A 19,731-nucleotide genomic window follows, 5' to 3' on the forward strand; every position below is an offset into this window, starting at 1 on the left:
TAGGCTACTGTCTATCTCCTACATCACTGGTTATCATATAGATTCCATAGGCTACTGTCTATCTCCTACATCACTAGTTATCCTATAGATTCCATAGGCTACTGTCTATCTCCTACATCACTAGTTATCCTATAGATTCCATAGACTACGGTCTATCTCCTACATCACTGGTTATCCTATAGATTCCATAGGCTACTGTCTATCTCCTACATCACTGGTTATCATATAGATTCCATAGGCTACTGTCTATCTCCTACATCACTAGTTATCCTATAGATTCCATAGGCTACTGTCTATCTCCTACATCACTAGTTATCATATAGATTCCATAGGCTACTGTCTATCTCCTACATCACTAGTTATCCTATAGATTCCATAGGCTACTGTCTATCTCCTACATCACTAGTTATCCTATAGATTCCATAGACTACGGTCTATCTCCTACATCACTGGTTATCCTATAGATTCCATAGGCTACTGTCTATCTCCTACATCACTGGTTATCATATAGATTCCATAGGCTACTGTCTATCTCCTACATCACTAGTTATCCTATAGATTCCATAGGCTACTGTCTATCTCCTACATCACTAGTTATCATATAGATTCCATAGGCTACTGTCTATCTCCTACATCACTGGTTATCATATAGATTCCATAGGCTACTGTCTATCTCCTACATCACTAGTTATCCTATAGATTCCATAGGCTACTGTCTATCTCCTACATCACTAGTAGGCCACATGGACATGTTCTTAAAGTAACTGTCCAGTGTTTCCAGATTTCTATGAGCTATTACATATAATTAATTACAATATGAGTGAAATAGTTTTCCTTATTTAGTACGTTAAATAGCATATTTTCTGTGTTACAATGGTGTGGGCATACCCCAACAACAACATGGTGTGGATATGTACCATTAAATAAAAAAAATGTATGACAAGTAAACAGCTGATTGGCCAGCTCAGACAATGAGACATCTCTGCCAAAAACATGACGTGACCTTCTGTGAGGAAATGGCAAGCATTTTTTAAATGGTCTGTTTGAGATAATAGTTTGAGGTGGGAATTTTAAAGTATTTTCTTCTTCACTTTTTTCCTTTGACCACAAATACGAGTATAGGACGAGTCAACAACATTATTTGTCTATGAGTTATAATGAGCTTTTAAAGGTAGACTCAGCAATACAACATACATACAGAAAGTAAACAGCATAGAGGGTCAGTTTCTGCAACAACCATGAAAGCGCCTGGCTCAACTTCTTCGCTGTTTTGGCGCCCTGGATACCACGCTGCAAAGCGTGAAGCGAACCCATGCACGTGCGCAGATACTGTGTGTGACTGTGTGAGAGCGAAGTCTTGCATCTCACTCATCTCAATATCTGCAGTGCTGCTCGTGGCAACGTCATTTTGCTGAGTCTAGCTTTTAAAGTGAGATTTTCCCTGGACAGTTACTTTAAAGCTACAGTCCTCAATTGAAACAATAACAAGCCTGTTTCTATTTTGGTAAGCAATTGAGGGATGGGCCTGGATAGTAAAAAAACGGGGGAAAATGATTTAACCATTATTTAACGTTGCAAGTAAGTTAAGAACAAATTCTTACTTACAATGACAGCCTACCGGGGAACAGTGGGTTAACTGCCATATTTTTACGTTGTCAGCTCAGGGATTCGATCCAGCAACCTTTCGGTTACTAGCCCAACTCTCTAACCACCGCCCCAGAAAAGTAACCATTTAAATATGTAGACAGACCTATGGATGCAAGGACTGACCATCCATGATATCAAAATGATAGTTTTAACCATGTTTGACACTATACAGTGTTTGTTTACATTTACTTTGTTTACACATGTTATATTTTGGGTTCTGAAGGGGTTTGACAGCTGAACTAAGCTCATGAGGCATTTATAAGTTCTTCAAAAATCTATGGGTGTATACAGTATGATTCATTTATGAGTTCTGTTCTTCTAGAATCTATAGGTATATACAATATCATTAATGCATATGTACAAAAATGTAGCAATTAAGGATTTTAGCTTGGACACACTCTAAAAATGTAAAAAACAAACATTATTTGGATATTTTCTCAAAGTTATTATAACCATTATGGCCCTGGGCATGTCCTTATACTAATGTAGGCTACAGTCAGTGGCCGTCAGTGTCTTATTCACACATTAGCCAGAGGATTTAGAAGGTCCAGCAGTTCACTGAGCTAAGCTAGGGTCCCATCCTGCTTCCCTTACAGCTGTTCCGAGCCTGTTGTATTCAACACAGCGCTCCAACAGCTGCAGAGAGAGAGGTGGATAGTATTACCCGATAATTGGCAAGCTACAAGTCCCACATCTACAGTAACCCTGTTTCACTGTGTTAGGGCCTTGTTTGACGAGGGGAAACATCCTTTCTGCTGGCTGCTTCAACATGGTCTCATTAGAATATGTAAAAAATAGTGACATTTAACCATTGTAGTTCTATGTCAACCAAATAAACGTGAATTTATTTTAACACATTTTAACACATTTATAGCAAAGACCTGGGGAATAGTTACAAGGGAGAGGAGTGAGGATGAATGAGCCAATTGGAACCTGGGGATGATTAGGTGGCCAGATTTGGAATTTAGCCAGGACACCAGAGTTAACACCCCTACTCTTACAATAAGTGCCATGGGATCTTTAATGACCACAGAGAGGCAGGACACCCGTTTAACATCCCATCAGGAAGACAGAAACCTACACAGGGCAATGTCACTGCCCTGGGACATTTGTATTTATGTTTTAGACCAGAGTGCCTCCTACTGGCCCTCCAACATCACATCCAGCAGCATCTGGTCTCCCATCCAGGGACTGACCCTGCTTAGCTTCAGAGGCAAGCAGCAGTGGGATGCAGGGTGGTATGCTGTATCAATATGACAATAATTAGTCCAATTAAGGAACTATTGCTACAAACTAAGCTTAATCAAGGCCTATTCATGTTGTCCCAATCATACCACCATTCCTTGGCTGCAACATTCAGGAAAATATTATAGCCATGTCTGTGACTTGTTCAGGGAATTTTTCGAAAAAGTGCAATTTTAACCATACTTACTTGCCATAGACGTGGGAGAAACAAGCTGCTACTAAAAGAACAGCCACTGACTGTATAGCCAATTAGAGACCAGCCACTGACTGTACAGCCAATTAGGGACCAGCCACTGACTGGCCAGCCAATTAGAGACCAGCCACTGACTGGCCAGCCAATTAGAGACCAGCCACTGACTGGCCAGCCAATTAGAGACCAGCCACTGACTGGCCAGCCAATTAGAGACCAGCCACTGACTGTACAGCCAATTAGAGACCAGCCACTGACTGTACAGCCAATTAGAGACCAGCGACTGACTGGCCAGCCAATTAGAGACCAGCCACTGACTGTATAGCCAATTAGAGACCAGCGACTGAGTGTATAGCCAATTAGTGACCAGCTACTGACTGTACAGACAATTATAGACCAGCCACTGACTGTATAGCCAATTAGAGACCAGCCACTGACTGTACAGACAATTATAGACCAGCCACTGACTGTACAGCCAATAAGACAAGCAGTCACTAACTAAATGACCAATAAGGGAGCAGCAGCTACTGACTGTATAGCCAATTAGAGACCAGCCACTGACTGTACAGCCAATTAGAGACCAGCCACTGACTGGCCAGCCAATTAGAGACCAGCGACTGACTGGCCAGCCAATTAGAGACCAGCCACTGACTGGCCAGCCAATTAGAGACCAGCCACTGACTGGCCAGCCAATTAGAGACCAGCCACTGACTGTACAGCCAATTAGAGACCAGCCACTGACTGTACAGCCAATTAGAGACCAGCGATTGACTGGCCAGCCAATTAGAGACCAGCCACTGACTGTATAGCCAATTAGAGACCAGCCACTGAGTGTATAGCCAATTAGTGACCAGCTACTGACTGTACAGACAATTATAGACCAGCCACTGACTGTATAGCCAATTAGAGACCAGCCACTGACTGTACAGACAATTATAGACCAGCCACTGACTGTACAGCCAATAAGACAAGCAGTCACTAACTAAATGACCAATAAGGGAGCAGCAGCTACTGACTGTATAGCCAATTAGAGACCAGCCACGGACTGTATAGCCAATTAGAGACCAGCCACTGAGTGTATAGCCAATTAGTGACCAGCTACTGACTGTACAGACAATTATAGACCAGCCACTGACTGTATAGCCAATTAGAGACCAGCCACTGACTGTACAGACAATTATAGACCAGCCACTGACTGTACAGCCAATAAGACAAGCAGTCACTAACTAAATGACCAATAAGGGAGCAGCAGCTACTGACTGTATAGCCAATTAGAGACCAGCCACGGACTGTATAGCCAATTAGAGACCAGCCACTGAGTGTATAGCCAATTAGTGACCAGCTACTGACTGTACAGACAATTATAGACCAGCCACTGACTGTATAGCCAATTAGAGACCAGCCACTGACTGTACAGACAATTATAGACCAGCCACTGACTGTACAGCCAATAAGACAAGCAGTCACTAACTAAATGACCAATAAGGGAGCAGCAGCTACTGACTGTATAGCCAATTAGAGACCAGCCACTGACTGTACAGCCAATTAGAGACCAGCCACTGACTGGCCAGCCAATTAGAGACCAGCGACTGACTGGCCAGCCAATTAGAGACCAGCCACTGACTGGCCAGCCAATTAGAGACCAGCCACTGACTGGCCAGCCAATTAGAGACCAGCCACTGACTGTACAGCCAATTAGAGACCAGCCACTGACTGTACAGCCAATTAGAGACCAGCGACTGACTGGCCAGCCAATTAGAGACCAGCCACTGACTGCATAGCCAATTAGAGACCAGCCACTGAGTGTATAGCCAATTAGTGACCAGCTACTGACTGTACAGACAATTATAGACCAGCCACTGACTGTATAGCCAATTAGAGACCAGCCACTGACTGTACAGACAATTATAGACCAGCCACTGACTGTACAGCCAATAAGACAAGCAGTCACTAACTAAATGACCAATAAGGGAGCAGCAGCTACTGACTGTATCATGTCTTCCTTTGCAGGGAGAGACCGGGAAAGATGGGTTCCCTGGAAACTCAAGCCAGAAGGTACAGTATGTTACCATGGAAATATTTTATATTTATACAATATACCGTATATGAGATATTTCACAACTTACATATGTGTTTGAACATGATAAACTATTTAAACATACCAGAGAGTCAGAGAGTGTCCTGTCAGCTGGGTCTGAACATGGTCTAGTACCTTCAGTTCACCAGGACCACTCTAAAGCATCATCACCCTCTAAACCCTCCACTAGGGCCCTTAGACGTTGAAGAATACACACACACCATACACACCACACACACACACACCATACACACACACACACACACACACACACACACACACACACACACACACACACACACACACACACACACACACACACACACACACACACACACACACACACACACACACACACACACACACACACACATCACACACACACCACACACACCACACACACACATCACACACCACACACACACACCACACACACCACACACACATCACACACACATCACACATCACACACCACACACCACACACCACACACCACACACACAGGGACATATTTGCCTATGAAACTCGATCCAATCTAATGACATAACACTTAAAAGGCGCGGCCCACCCAAACATTGTCCTATACTTGATAAGGTTTGAGAATTGGCTAAAGCTGGTCTGCGTTACTCAACACTGCACATGACATGCAAAGTCTATATCAAGTGTCATAACATTCATATTGAGATTGATGGTGGTGTGACTTGGCCTACTCTGTGTGGTTGGTGTGGTTTCCATCCTAACTGTATTAGCTACCGCAGAGCACTGTTTTGCTGTTTTAGAGATGTCTTAAGGCCAACCCTTTTACTGTGTGTGCGTGCGCGCTTTCGTGTGTGTGTGTGTGTGTGTGTGTGTGTGTGTGTGTGTGTGTGTGTGTGTGTGTGTGTGTGTGTGTGTGTGTGTGTGTGTGTGTGTGTGTGTGTGTGTGTGTGTGTGTGTGTGTGTGTGTGTGTGTGTGTGCATGCCTAATCCTAATTGTGCGTGTGTGTTATATTTCTCCCTCAGGGTGACCAGGGTGTTTCTGGCTTCCCAGGTCGGGATGGTATTCCTGGACAGAAGGTGAGTCAGACTGGTGGCTTGTTTGGAATATCCATGATCTGTAAGATATAAGGTTACTGTTTTAAACCACTTTACTGTTATTCTCCCACTACATATAATCTGTGAGAGGGTTTTCTATGTCCTGGAGTGGTGTTGGACTAAGGTTCAACTAAAGTAGCATAATACTATCCCCTTCATCAGCTATCATGATAAAACTATCTCCTTCATCAGCTATCATGATAATAACAATATCCCCTTCATCAGCTATCATGATAATTACAATATCCCCTTCATCAGCTATCATGATAATACTACCCCCTTCATCAGCTATCATGATAATACTATCCCCTTCATCAGCTATCATGATAATACTATCCCCTTCATCAGCTATCATGATAATACTTTCTCCTTCATCAACTATTTTGATAATAACAATATCCCCTTCATCAGCTATCATGATAATAATACTATCCTCTTCATCAGACTATCATGATAATACTATCCCCTTCATCAGCTATCATGATAATAACAATAACACTATCATGATAATACTATCTCCTTCATCAGACTATCCCCTTCATCAGCTATCATGATAATAACAATATCCCCTTCATCAGCTATCATGATAATACTATCTCCTTCATCAGACTATCATGATAATAACAATATCCCCTTCATCAGCTATCATGATAATAATACTATCCTCTTCATCAGACTATCATGATAATACTATCCCCTTCATCAGCTATCATGATAATACTATCTCCTTCATCAGACTATCCCCTTCATCAGTTATCATGATAATACTTTCACCTTCATCAGATATCATGATAACACTATCTCCTTCATCAGCTATTATGATAGAATAATCTAATTCATCAGCTATTATGATAATAACAATGTCCCCTTCATCAGCTATTATGATAATGTCCCCTTCATCAGCTATTATGATAATGTCCCCTTCATCAGCTATTATGAGTTGGTGGTGGTGTTAGTGGTGGTGGTGGTGGTGTCAGTGGTGATGGTGGTGGTGTCAGTGGTGATGGTGGTGGTTATGGTGGGGGTGGTGGTGGTTATGGTGGTGGTGTTAGTGGTGTTGGTGGTGGTTATGGTGGGGGTGGTGGTGGTGGTGTCAGTGGTGATGGTGGTGGTTATGGTGGGGGTGGTGGTGATTATGGTGGTGGTGTTAGTTGTGGTGGTCATGGTGGTGATGGTGGTTATGGTGGGGGTGGTGGTGGGGGTTATGGTGGGGGTGAGGGTGATGGTTATGGTGGGGGTGATGGTGGTGGGGTTAGTGGTGATGGTGGGGGTGATGGTGTTAGTGGTGTTAGTGGTGGTGGCTATGGTGGGGGTGGTGGTGGTGGTTATGATGGTGGTGGTGTTAGTGGTGATGGTGGTGTTAGTGGTGGTGGTGGTGGTGGGAGTGGTGGTGGTGGTGGTTATGATGGTGGTGGTGTTAGTGGTGATGGTGGTGTTAGTGGTGGTGGTGGTGGTGACTACGGTGGTGATGGTGGTGGTACTATCACCTTCATCAGCTATCATGATCAAATAATCTAATTCATCACCTATCATGATAACACTATCTCCTTCATCAGCTACCATAATAACACTATCGCCTTCATCAGCTATTATGATAATAACAATGTCCCCTTCATCAGCTATTATGAATTGGTGGTGGTGATGGTGGTGGTGTTAGTGGTGATGGTGGGGGTGATGGTGGTTATGGTGGGGGTGGTGGTGTTAGTGGTTATGGTGGGGGGTGGTGGTGGTGGTGTTGTTATTGGTGATGGTGGGGGTGATGGTAGTGGTGTTAGTGGTGATGGGGGTGGTGGTGGTGGTTATGGTGATGGTGTTAGTGGTGATGGTGTTGGTTATGGTGGGGGTGGTGGTGGGGGTGTTAGTGGTGATGGTGGTGGTGTTAGTGGTGATGGCGGGGGTGATGGTGGTTATGGTGGGGGTGGTTGTGGTGCTTATGGTGGTGGTGTTAGTGGTGATGGTGTTGGTTATGGTGGGGGTGATGGTGGTTATGGTGATGTTTATGGTGGGGGTGATGGTGGTGGTTTTAGTGGTGATGGTAGTGGTTATGGTGGGGGTGATGGTGATGGTTATGGTGGGGGTGATTGTGATGGTGGTGGTGTTAGTGGTGATGGTGGGGGGTGATGGTGTTAGTGGTGTTAGTGGTGATGGTGGGGGTGGTGTTAGTGGTGGTGGTGGTGATTACAGTGGTGGTTATGGTGGGGGTGGTGGTGGTGATTACGGTGGGGGTGTTAGTGGTGGTGGTGGTGGTTATGGTGGTGATGGTGGTGATGTTAGGGGTGGTGGTGGTGTTAGTGGTGGTGGTGGTAAGGGTGGTGGTGATGGTGGTTAAGGTGGTGGTGGTGATGGTGGTGGTGGTGATTACGGTGGTGGTTATGGTGGTGCTATTATGATAATCCAGGAACAGGGTTGGAGCAAAAACCTCAAGGAGGGTAGCTCTCCAGGAACAGGGTTGGAGTGAAAACCTACAGGACGGTAGCTCTCCAGGAACAGGGTTGGAGTGAAAACCTACAGGATGGTATCTCTCCAGGAACAGGGTTGGAGTGAAAACCTACAGGACGGTAGCTCTCCAGGAACAGGGTTGGAGTGAAAACCTACAGGACGGTAGCTCTCCAGGAACAGGGTTGGAGTGAAAACCTACAGGACGGTAGCTCTCCAGGAACAGGGTTGGAGTGAAAACCTACAGGACGGTAGCTCTCCAGGAACAGGGTTGGAGTGAAAACCTACATGACGGTAGATCTCCAGGAACAGGGTTGGAGTGAAAACCTACAGGACGGTAGCTCTCCAGGAACAGGGTTGGAGTGAAAACCTACAGGACGGTAGCTCTCTAGGAACAGGGTTGGAGTGAAAACCTACAGGACGGTATCTCTCCAGGAACAGGGTTGGAGTGAAAACCTACAGGACGGTAGCTCTCCAGGAACAGGATTTGCACTCAGGACACAAAGGGATTTACACACAGAGCCATAGTCCCTTAGGAGAGAGATAGGATTTATTCTATATCCTCTCCTCATGTATTTACAGTATTGTCTACCCTCTGATTCAATGTCTCATGTACCCTCTCAGAACTGCTTCAATACAGGGTCAGAGGAGAATAACAAAGGATTAGCTTTTACATCTTGTAAACACAAGTGAATATCATACACTCACCCAGAGAGATATTTCTGTGTATGTAAATATACATTAGTCATAGAGTTGTGACTGTTCCTTAAGCATGATATATTGGACAGTGTGGAATATGTACTGTACATGTGTAACGTTCCTGACCTGTTTTATGTTGTTTTTGTATGTGTATATGGTCAGGGCGTGTTTTGGGTGGGCAGTCTATGTTTTCTGTTTCTATGTTGGTTTTGGTTGCCTGGTATGGCTCTTAAATAGAGGCAGGTGTTTTGCGTTTTCCTCTAATTAAGAGTCATATTTAGGGAGGGTGTTCTCACTGTTTGTTTGTGGGTGATTGTCTTCCGTATCTGTGTTATGTCTTGCACCATACGGGACTGTTCGGTTGTTCGTTTCGTTTCGATGTAGTCTGTTCCTGTCCGTGAGTTTTACGTTTTAGTTTAGTAAGTTCATGTTCAGGTTTTTTCGTCTACGTCGTTTTCTTGTTTTGTAATTTTGAAAGTGTTTTGTTTTTCGTGTTGCCATCGTCGTGTTTAAATAAAAGATGGCTTATTTCCCGAATGCTGCATTTTGGTCTGATGATCCTTCTCTCCTCTCCTCGTCCGAGGAAGAGGAGAACGACAGCCCTTACAACATGTATATCCAGTAAGGTGTATGGGAAATAGTCCTGTTCTTATTCTTTATAACCTGAGGTGATGTGTAATTCCGTTTTGACGTTGACTCGAGGCGCTAAACATTGTTGACGTGTGAACGAAGGCCCGTTCAGAGCTGCACTGACCCCTACGGCACAGACCTCAGAGAAACTACCAAGATATTTCTCCTCATGAACGAGGAGACCTTCAATGTTTCTCATTTAGCATTTCAACTTTCAACCTTGTAATTTCAGGGGGAGGCAGGATCAAACGGGTCTAAGGGGATCGATGGAGCAATGGTAAGTACACACACACACACACGGAAACACACACACACACACATATTACATAATGGTAAATGTATCTGGTTTCACTCTCTGTCATGTATAAACACCAGTTCGTCGAAACGTGCAACGTCTCACTGTAGTGGATATACTGTTATTCATATTCCAAGCATGTGAAGTCCCACTGTAGTGGATATACTGTTATTCATATTCCAAGCATGTGAAGTCCCACTGTAGTGGATATATCGTTATTCATATTCCAAGCATGTGAAGTCCCACGGCAGTGGATACATGGTTATTAATATGTAGCATATGTCTTCTGTTGTTAGATATATTTTATTTTAAATGTTTTTTCTTGCACAGGTTTTCTAATACATCTCTGAAGGATCTCCATTGTTTCATAACCCAAGGCCTTTTCCCCTGTCATCTCAAGACTAACACAATAGCTATTCATACATGCAACCATGAAGGTACACAGTGTATTCTGTGATTATCTCGTGATAATGTCGAATGTGGATTGAACTCTAATAACTTGGTCTCATGTGAAGGACGTGTCTGGAATGTATATATCATAGCTCTTACCTAGTCTCTGCACCTACAGGAAAAACAGCATGTGTTCATGCAAGGTTTCAGGGAAATGAACCTATAGGCTGCAGGCAGCATGAGTATCACATGGGGGTTTGGGAAGCTTCCTACTCAGCCTGAACTGTTCACACTTGCGTCAGAAAATATCTAGATTTTTCGTTTGGCACCGACTGGTAAGTTGGTTCAGGAGGGCGGTCACATGTGCTAGCAAGGCAGAGGTTCTGGATTGGAGCATCGGTGTGAGCCGAATCGGGAGGAAGTGGTACTCTCTAAGCAAGCAGCATGATGTCCTTTAGACATGCATTCATGCAAGGGTTCAGGGAAATAGTCAGGAATGCTGCATTATGTCGGGCGGGTCTCAGAGGAGTGAGCTACAGCACAAACAGATCTGGGACCAGAATAGAATTGTGTAGCATTTGCATAATTTGTTCTTTCATAATGGTGGTGTGGCTTTATGGGCCAAAGGCTGGATATGTTTAGAATAAATATCGTAAAAAGACTTCAGTAGACTATGAAATTACAGGAAAATAAAGCTATGCTTTCAGGGAAATGGTCTGTATTTTGTGGCTTTTGCATAATTAGTTCCTTCGTAATGGCATTGTGGCTCCACTAAGTATTGGGCTGAGCAGATGGACAGTTTAAAATGGCATAATGAAAGAGACTCTTTTCATCACCATATCCTCTCTGATTAGGCCAATAGACTGAGGGAGAAATCTGTCCCTCTGGCACAGTGTACAATACACTGACTGGCCTGCTCAGTACAACATACAGGGACTGGGCTGCCTGCTCAGTACGACCTACAGGGACTGCTACTGAATAGCGATACAGAGGGAAACAGCGTAGACACTAAACTAAACAGTCACTGTTAAGGCTGTTGAGATTACACAGAGATAAACAGTTCTATGGATGATATCCAATGGGTCGAATGAACAAGTTTTTGAATAAACCACTTAAAAAAGCTTTATAGAGCACTCATAGGGTCTTTATAAGCTCTCCATACTGTAGCTAGTTTGTAAGCATCTGGATGAATACAGAGTGCCTCACTGTGTAGCAGAGCTGGCACAGGATACTAGGTGACGTACTGTAGAGGAGAATGGCACAGCTTATATAGGCTTCTTAGTGCATAATGGCTTCATTAGCCCTCCATAGCCATTTTGTAAACAGAGTTTTGCTGTGTAGCAGAGCTGGCAATGCATAGGATACCAGGTGCAGTGGTGAAACATGACATACTGTAGAGGGGATACCTCGGGGGTACTTAGTTCTTGACCTTCAGGACAGCTAGTTGGTCACACAGACTGGGTTAGTTCCTCTGTGGGCTGACCTCAACACAACAGCTCATTGGTCACAGACTGGGTTGGTTCCTCTGTGGGATGACCTCAACATGACAGCTCATTGGTCACACAGACTGGGTTAGTTCCTCTGTGGGCTGACCTCAACACAACAGCCCATTGGTCACACAGACTGGGTTGGTTCCTCTGTGGGCTGACCTCAACACAACAGCCCATTGGTCACACAGACTGGGTTGGTTCCTCTGTGGGCTGACCTCAACACGGCAGCTCATTGGTCACACAGACTGGGTTGGTTCCTCTGTGGGCTGACCTCAACACAACAGCTCATTGGTCACACAGACTGGGTTGGTTCCTCTGTGGGCTGACCTCAACACGGCAGCTCATTGGTCACACAGACTGGGTTGGTTTCTCTGTGGGCTGACCTCAACACGGTAGCTCATTGGTCACAGACTGGGTTGGTTCCTCTGTGGGCTGACCTCAACACGGCAGCTCATTAGTCAGACTGGGTTGGTTCCTCTGTGGGCTGACCTCAACACGGCAGCTCATTGGTCATAGACTGGGTTGGTTCCTCTGTGGGCTGACCTCAACACGGCAGCTCATTAGTCAGACTGGGTTGGTTCCTCTGTGGGCTGACCTCAACACGGCAGCTCATTGGTCAGACTGGGTTGGTTCCGCTGTTAAATCTGAGCAGGGTGTGACAGAGTAGGATTACTGAGCTCTATACTCATAGGGTTGGATTCCCAGACACAGCCTAGTCCTCATAGGATTGGTTTCCCAGACACAGACACAGCCTAGTCCTCATAGGGTTGGTTTCCCAGACACAGACACAGCCTAGTCCTCATAGGATTGGTTTCCCAGACACAGACACAGCCTAGTCCTCATAGGATTGGTTTCCCAGACACAGACACCATCTAGTCTTCATAGGGTTGGTTTCACAGACAGACACAGCCTAGTCCTCATAGGATTGGTTTCCCAGACACAGACACAGCCTAGTCCTCATAGGGTTGGTTTCCCAGACACAGCCTAGTCCTCATAGGGTTGGTTTCCCAGACACAGCCTAGTCCTCATAGGGTTGGTTTCCCAGACAGACACAGCCTAGTCCTCATATGATTTGTTTCCCAGACACAGACACCATCTAGTCCTCATAGGGTTGGTTTCCCAGACACAGACACCATCTAGTCCTCATAGGATTGGATTCCCAGACACAGCCTAGTCCTCATAGGATTGGTTTCCCAGACACAGACACAGCCTAGTCCTCATAGGGTTGGTTTCCCAGACACAGACACAGCCTAGTCCTCATAGGGTTGGTTTCCCAGACACAGACACAGCCTAGTCCTCATAGGGTTTGTTTTTCCAGACACAGCCTAGTCCTCATAGGGTTGGTTTCCCAGACACAGACACAGCCTAGTCCTCATAGGGTTGGTTTCCCAGACACAGCCTAGTCCTCATAGGGTTGGTTTCCCAGACACAGCCTAGTCCTCATAGGGTTGGTTTCCCAGACACAGCCTAGTCCTCATAGGGTTGGTTTCCCAGACACAGCCTAGTCCTCATAGGGTTGGTTTCCCAGACACAGACACAGCCTAGTCCTCATAGGGTTGGTTTCCCAGACACAGCCTAGTCCTCGTAGGGTTGGTTTCCCAGACACAGACACAGCCTAGTCCTCATAGGGTTGGTTTCCCACACACAGACACAACCTAGTCCTCATAGGTTTGGTTTCCCACACACAGACACAGCCTAGTCCTCATAGGTTTGGTTTCCCAGACACAGACACAGCCTAGTCCTCATAGGGTTGGTTTCCCAGACACAGACACAGCCTAGTCCTCGTGAAGATTCTCCATTGAGCCTGTTCTTTAGTCCAGGAGTAGGCTGAATCTGTGTCCAGGAAACCTGCCTTTTAAACTGATCAGTGTGACATTACTGGACTATACTGGAATTACTGTCTCAAAGACGGAATAGATTCAATGTTTATTATGCAGAGTGGAAAACTAACGGTAACATCTTACTTAAAGCCTGCAGCTATAATGCTTTATGTCTTATCATGTGGCTTACAGTATTTTATTTCTCTCTCGGACATTTTCAACATTGTAATACATCATACCTGCACGCATTGGCAAGTGTTACCCTGTTTATTGAACAGCTTGATAATTGTTGTTGTTTGAATAGGCATATTATCAACATGTTTGTTTCAAGTAATAAAGTTTATAGTCCATATAAAGTTGTTGAGATTTGTATGAAACAGGTGGAACTGGAGGATTATTACGATGCCTGTTTATTCAGCAACATTCGGATGTCACTTTCTATACTGAATGTATTTCAAACAACGGTGACTGCCAAGAGAGAGGTTTATCATAACACTGCTGCCTGCTTCTTCCTGGTTAATGACATGATTTGGTTATGCAGCTGTGTGATAGTGTCTTCTCTATCAAGCTGGACGATGAACACACACACACACACATCAACGATGAACGCATAAATCAATTACAATCCCGATGTGAAACAAGGGTGTGCACTGTCAGATAATTAGGTCCATCAGAAACACTTCATTATCACACACACACACACACACACACACACACACACACACACACACACACACACACACACACACACACACACACACACACACACACACCCCCCCCCCCCCCTGGCCCCATCATTTATTTATAATGTCAACATAGTCCTAATTTGTTTACAACCAGGACTCCACGTTCAGACAGATATTTCATGGAAACAAATAAACAGGATAATTTGTTTTAGCCTGTTGCCTTAGAGTGGGTTATTTAATATACTTGGGAGTGAAACAGAGAGCAGAGGACTAGAAGATGTCAATGAGTTCTTGTCTGTTCTGTGACCTTTAGCACTGTTTAGGTGAATGTCTCTATAGAGGACGTATCACTTTGATAAATAAACCACTGAAGACGAGGCCTTTGCTACAACATGAAGACAGACCGGTCATATCAGGTCTCATCTTTCAGGATAGGAATTAGGATTTCGATTTAGGTTTGGGTTTGGAGACATACATTGTGTTTATAGATGAAGTTGACATTTTGTCATGATGCTTGTGACCAGTATCCCTTGTGAGAGGCCCTGACAGTAAGAGCATCATTGATTGGATAAACCACCTTGGAACAGTCTCCTGAGGAGACTTCAGACCTTTCAAAACAACATGTTGTTACTGCACATCTGTACTTATAATACATGGACATGATGGTGTGCTTTTGTAGGACCTGAGTTTGAACTTGCTCTAATAACTTGCTCTCTTTCCTCTGCAGGGTGAAACGGGATCAGCTGGGGAGCCTGGTGCGGAAGGGAAACCTGGAATAAATGTAAGATACTGTTTTTAATCCCATTCTGTTTATTCATTTATTCATTAATTATTAACATTATAAACATAGTCAGTTGCCCTAAATAAATGTAAGGTGCTACCTTTGCTATTTTACTATCGTATGCTGTTTACTCATTTGCATCGTTAATAATAAAAACAGTGGCCTAAAATAAATGTGCATGTTAATTTAGTTTGGAAGGGTGTTGGAAGGCGCTCAGCCAGGTTAATTTAGTTTGGAAGGGTGTTGGAAGGAGCTCAGCCAGGTTAATTTAGTTTGGAAGGGTGTTGGAAGGCGCTCAGCCAGGTTAATTTAGTTTGAAGGGTGTTGGAAGGTGCTCAGCCAGGTTAATTTAGTTTGGAAGGGTGTTGGAAGGCGCTCAGCCAGGTTAATTTAGTTTGAAGGGTGTTAGAAGGTGCTCAGCCAGGTTAATTTAGTTTGAAGGGTGTTGCAAGGTGCTCAGCCAGGTTAATTTAGTTTGGAAGGGTGTTGGAAGGCGCTCAGCCAGGTTAATTTAGTTTGGAAGGGTGTTGGAAGTCGCTCAGCCAGGTTAATTTAGTTTGGAAGGGTGTTGGAAGGCGCTCAGCCAGGTTAATTTAGTTTGGAAGGGTGTTGGAAGGCGCTCAGCCAGGTTAATTTAGTTTGAAGGGTGTTGGAAGGTGCTCAGCCAGGTTAATTTAGTTTGGAAGGGTGTTGGAAGGCACTCAGCCAGGTTAACTTAGTTTGGAAGGGTGTTGGAAGGCGCTCAGCCAGGTTATTTTAGTTAGGCAGGGTGTTGGAAGGCGCTCAGCCAGGTTAATTTAGTTTGGAAGGGTGTTGGAAGGCGCTCAGCCAGGTTAATTTAGTTTGGAAGGGTGTTGGAAGGCGCTCAGCCAGGTTAATTTGGTTTGGGCGGGTGTTGGAAGGCGCTCAGCCAGGTTAATTTAGTTTGGAAGGGTGTTGGAAGGCACTCAGCCAGGTTAACTTAGTTTGGAAGGGTGTTGGAAGGCGCTCAGCCAGGTTAATTTAGTTTGGAAGGGTGTTGGAAGGCGCTCAGCCAGGTTAATTTAGTTTGGAAGGGTGTTGGAAGGCGCTCCGCCAGGTTAATTTAGTTTGGAAGGGTGTTGGAAGGTGCTCAGCCAGGTTAATTTAGTTTGGAAGGGTGTTGGAAGGCGCTCAGCCAGGTTAATTTAGTTTGGAAGGGTGTTGGAAGGCGCTCAGCCAGGTTAATTTAGTTTGGAAGGGTGTTGGAAGGCGCTCCGCCAGGTTAATTTAGTTTGGAAGGGTGTTGGAAGGTGCTCAGCCAGGTTAATTTAGTTTGGAAGGGTGTTGGAAGGAGCTCAGCCAGGTTAATTTAGTTCGGAAGGGTGTTGGAAGGTGCTCAGCCAGGTTAATTTAGTTCGGAAGGGTGTTGGAAGGAGCTCAGCCAGGTTAATTTAGTTCGGAAGGGTGTTGGAAGGCGCTCAGCCAGGTTATTTTAGTTAGGCAGGGTGTTGGAAGGTGCTCAGCCAGGTTAATTTAGTTTGGCCTGTTTACTTGTTTTTAGAACATTCTCGTGCCCGCCCCCTCTGTCCCCTCCCCGTCTGTGCTAATATTAGGTTATAGTTGTTATTTAAAGCTAGCATGTGATATTTAAGGGTAAAGGGGACACCTGAGAAGACAGAAGGTCTTGTATGCATGACTGCCATGTGAGCGAGTATCGTTTTTCTGATAGGAGAACTAACTACGGGGCCTGGCTCAGTGGAAGACTACAGCCATATAACCGTGCCCAAAGCAATCCACGTTCCACATGTATATGTCCTCAGCTTGTACAGTCATAGACGTATTAGGTGACAGAGAAAAAACACGTCTGGTGGCTATGTAAAGAATATGACTGCAGCTTTATATCATCGGATCTGTTGTTTTTAATGTGTTGAATTTGTAAATATAGCCTTTGCAGTAAGGTACGCTTCCTCTGAGTGTTGCTCTACTGTAAAATCTGATATTTACACTTACAGTCAGTGATCAAGTGTCAATTAGGACATTTCCCTCTAGACTTTCTCACTGTGGTCAGCCTATCCACTCAGTGGATAGAGCATGGTGATTGCAACGTCAGGATTGTGTGTTTGATTCCCGGGGCCACCCCATACAAAAAAATGTATGCAGGTAATGCCTGTAAATCGTTTGGATTAAAGCTTCTGCTAAATGTTAACTCTACATCTGAATACTAATGATCAGGTTGTTTTCCTAGAGACGTTCTCACCAGGATCAGCCTCGCAACCTAAGGCTAAGGGTGAGGTTCAGCTATGGCGGTGAATTGCTGAGCCAATGGAAATGTTGCAAAAAGCATTTTCTGCAGTAACCTCTGTGGTATTCGTTGGGCCTGGCCACTCTAGATATCTCTGTTACCCTTACGGGATCTGGTTCCAACACAGCTTTGAAGGCAGTTCCCACTCACATGACACAAATCGCATACCAAACGGCAACCTATTCCCTATGTAGTACACTACTTTTGACCAGGTCCAGTAGGGCCCATAGGGCTCTAGTTAAAGTAGGGCACTATGTGGGGAACAGGGTGCCATTAGGGACGCAGTCACAGCAGACAAGACAAACCCCTTACAGTAACTCTAACGGTGTATCTCTTAGTCTCTCCACACATGACAAAACTTCACCCTTCTTGTCTAAAGTAAAGTGCCATTACCGCCAGCCAGGCAGCCACTCTGGTTAGAAAGAGGCAGAGGGTGTGCCAGAAATGGGACCCTATTCCCTATGTAGTGCACTACTTTAGACCAGAGCACAATAAAGCGACAAAGGGTGCCATTTGGGACTCAGGCAGCAAGTAAGTAAACATAATTAGTCTGCTGTCTTGAGAAATTCCCCTGCTACTCTCTCTCTCTCTCTCTCTCTCTCTCTCTCTCTCTCCCTCTCTCCCTTCTGCTCTCTCTCTCTATCCCTCCCTTTCTCTCCCTCTCACTTCTGCTCTCTCTCTCTCCCTCCCTCTCTCTCTCTCCCTCTCTCTCTCTCCCTCTCTCTCTCTCTCTCTCTCTCTCTCTCTCCCTTCTGCTCTCTCTCTCTATCCCTCCTTTTCTCTCCCTCTCACTTCTGCTCTCTCTCTCTCTCTCTCTCTCTCTCTCCTGCTCTCTCTCTCTATCCCCATTTCCCCCTCCCCACCAACTCCATCACCTACCCCTCCCTTCTTCCCGCCCACTTTGTCTCTCGCTCCCCCTCTGTTTATTTGCTAGCTGAAGCGGTAGATGTAGAGTGTGTACTGGGGAGCTGCCAGATTGTGTTGTTGTGGCCGGGGCGCTGTCGGAGCGAGAGAGGCGCAGTGCTGTGTGTGTGTTGTGGCCGGGGCGCTGTCGGAGCGAGAGAGGCGCAATGCTGTGTGTGTGTTGTGGCCTGGGCGCTGTCAGAGCGAGAGAGGCGCAGTGCTGTGTGTGTGTTGTGGCCTGGGCGCTGTCAGAGCGAGGGAGCCGCAGTGCCACGTGTGTGGGTGTGTGTAGGTGTGTGCGTGCGTGTGTTGTAGCCCGGGCACTGTCGGAGCGAAGGAGGCACAGTGCCATGTGTGTGTAGGTATGTGTGTGTAGGTATTGCAGCCTGGGCGCTGTCGGAGTGAGGGAGGCACAGCGCCGGGTGTGTGTAGGTATGTGTGTGTAGGTATTGCAGCCTGGGCGCTGTCGGAGCGAGGGAGGCACAGCGCCGTGTGTGTGGGTGTGTGTGTGTAGGTATTGCAGCCTGGGCGCTGTCGGAGTGAGGGAGGCACAGCGCCGGGTGTAATTAGCAAGGCTAGCGTACACAGATCCCTGTATCGTCTCACACCATGCTGCTGCAGGAGAGACAGAGAGGAGAGAGACTGAGCAGAGTAGACCAGGGTTCAAATACTACTTGAAATTATTTCAGATACTAGGTATTGAATTTTCCTGGTGATATGTAACCAACTGTAAACCCTAGAGTCAGCGCTAGAGTCGGCCGAGAGTCACCACTAGAGTCAGGCCAGAGCAAAGACCCAAAGCCTCCCATCCCTCCCTGCCTGCCTGTCACAAGGCCCAAGAGCACTGAGCAGAGGCTAACAAGAGTTGTCTCTCCATCTCTCTCTCTCCCTCTCCCTGCCTAGATATGTGGTCTGAGCCCCAGCCTCTAAGCAAAGATGCAGAGATATCATGGTCTTTATTTACTGAGCTGATCTTAGGAAGGCAGGACAGAGATATCATGGTCTTTACTGGTCTGATATTAGGGAGACAGGACAGAGATATCATGGTCTTTGCTGGTCTGATCTTAGGGAGACAGGACAGAGATATCATGGTTTTTAGGGAGAC

At 45.5% G+C, this 19,731-nt stretch overlaps 1 protein-coding gene across 1 annotated transcript in view; it reads left to right on the plus strand.

The window, feature by feature from the left end:
• Positions 1-19,731, plus strand: part of LOC129835906 (collagen alpha-1(XIX) chain) — a 154,655-nt gene that overhangs the window by 51,469 nt on the left and 83,455 nt on the right. Inside the window, exons 10-13 of the mRNA XM_055901613.1 lie at positions 5,093-5,137; positions 6,162-6,215; positions 10,231-10,275; positions 15,407-15,460. Coding sequence (XP_055757588.1) covers positions 5,093-5,137; positions 6,162-6,215; positions 10,231-10,275; positions 15,407-15,460 — 198 coding nt within the window. The remainder of the gene's footprint in view (positions 1-5,092; positions 5,138-6,161; positions 6,216-10,230; positions 10,276-15,406; positions 15,461-19,731) is intronic.

The sequence above is a fragment of the Salvelinus fontinalis genome, chromosome 37 (genome assembly GCF_029448725.1).
Source record: "Salvelinus fontinalis isolate EN_2023a chromosome 37, ASM2944872v1, whole genome shotgun sequence".
In the NCBI taxonomy this organism is placed as follows: Eukaryota; Metazoa; Chordata; class Actinopteri; order Salmoniformes; family Salmonidae; genus Salvelinus; species Salvelinus fontinalis.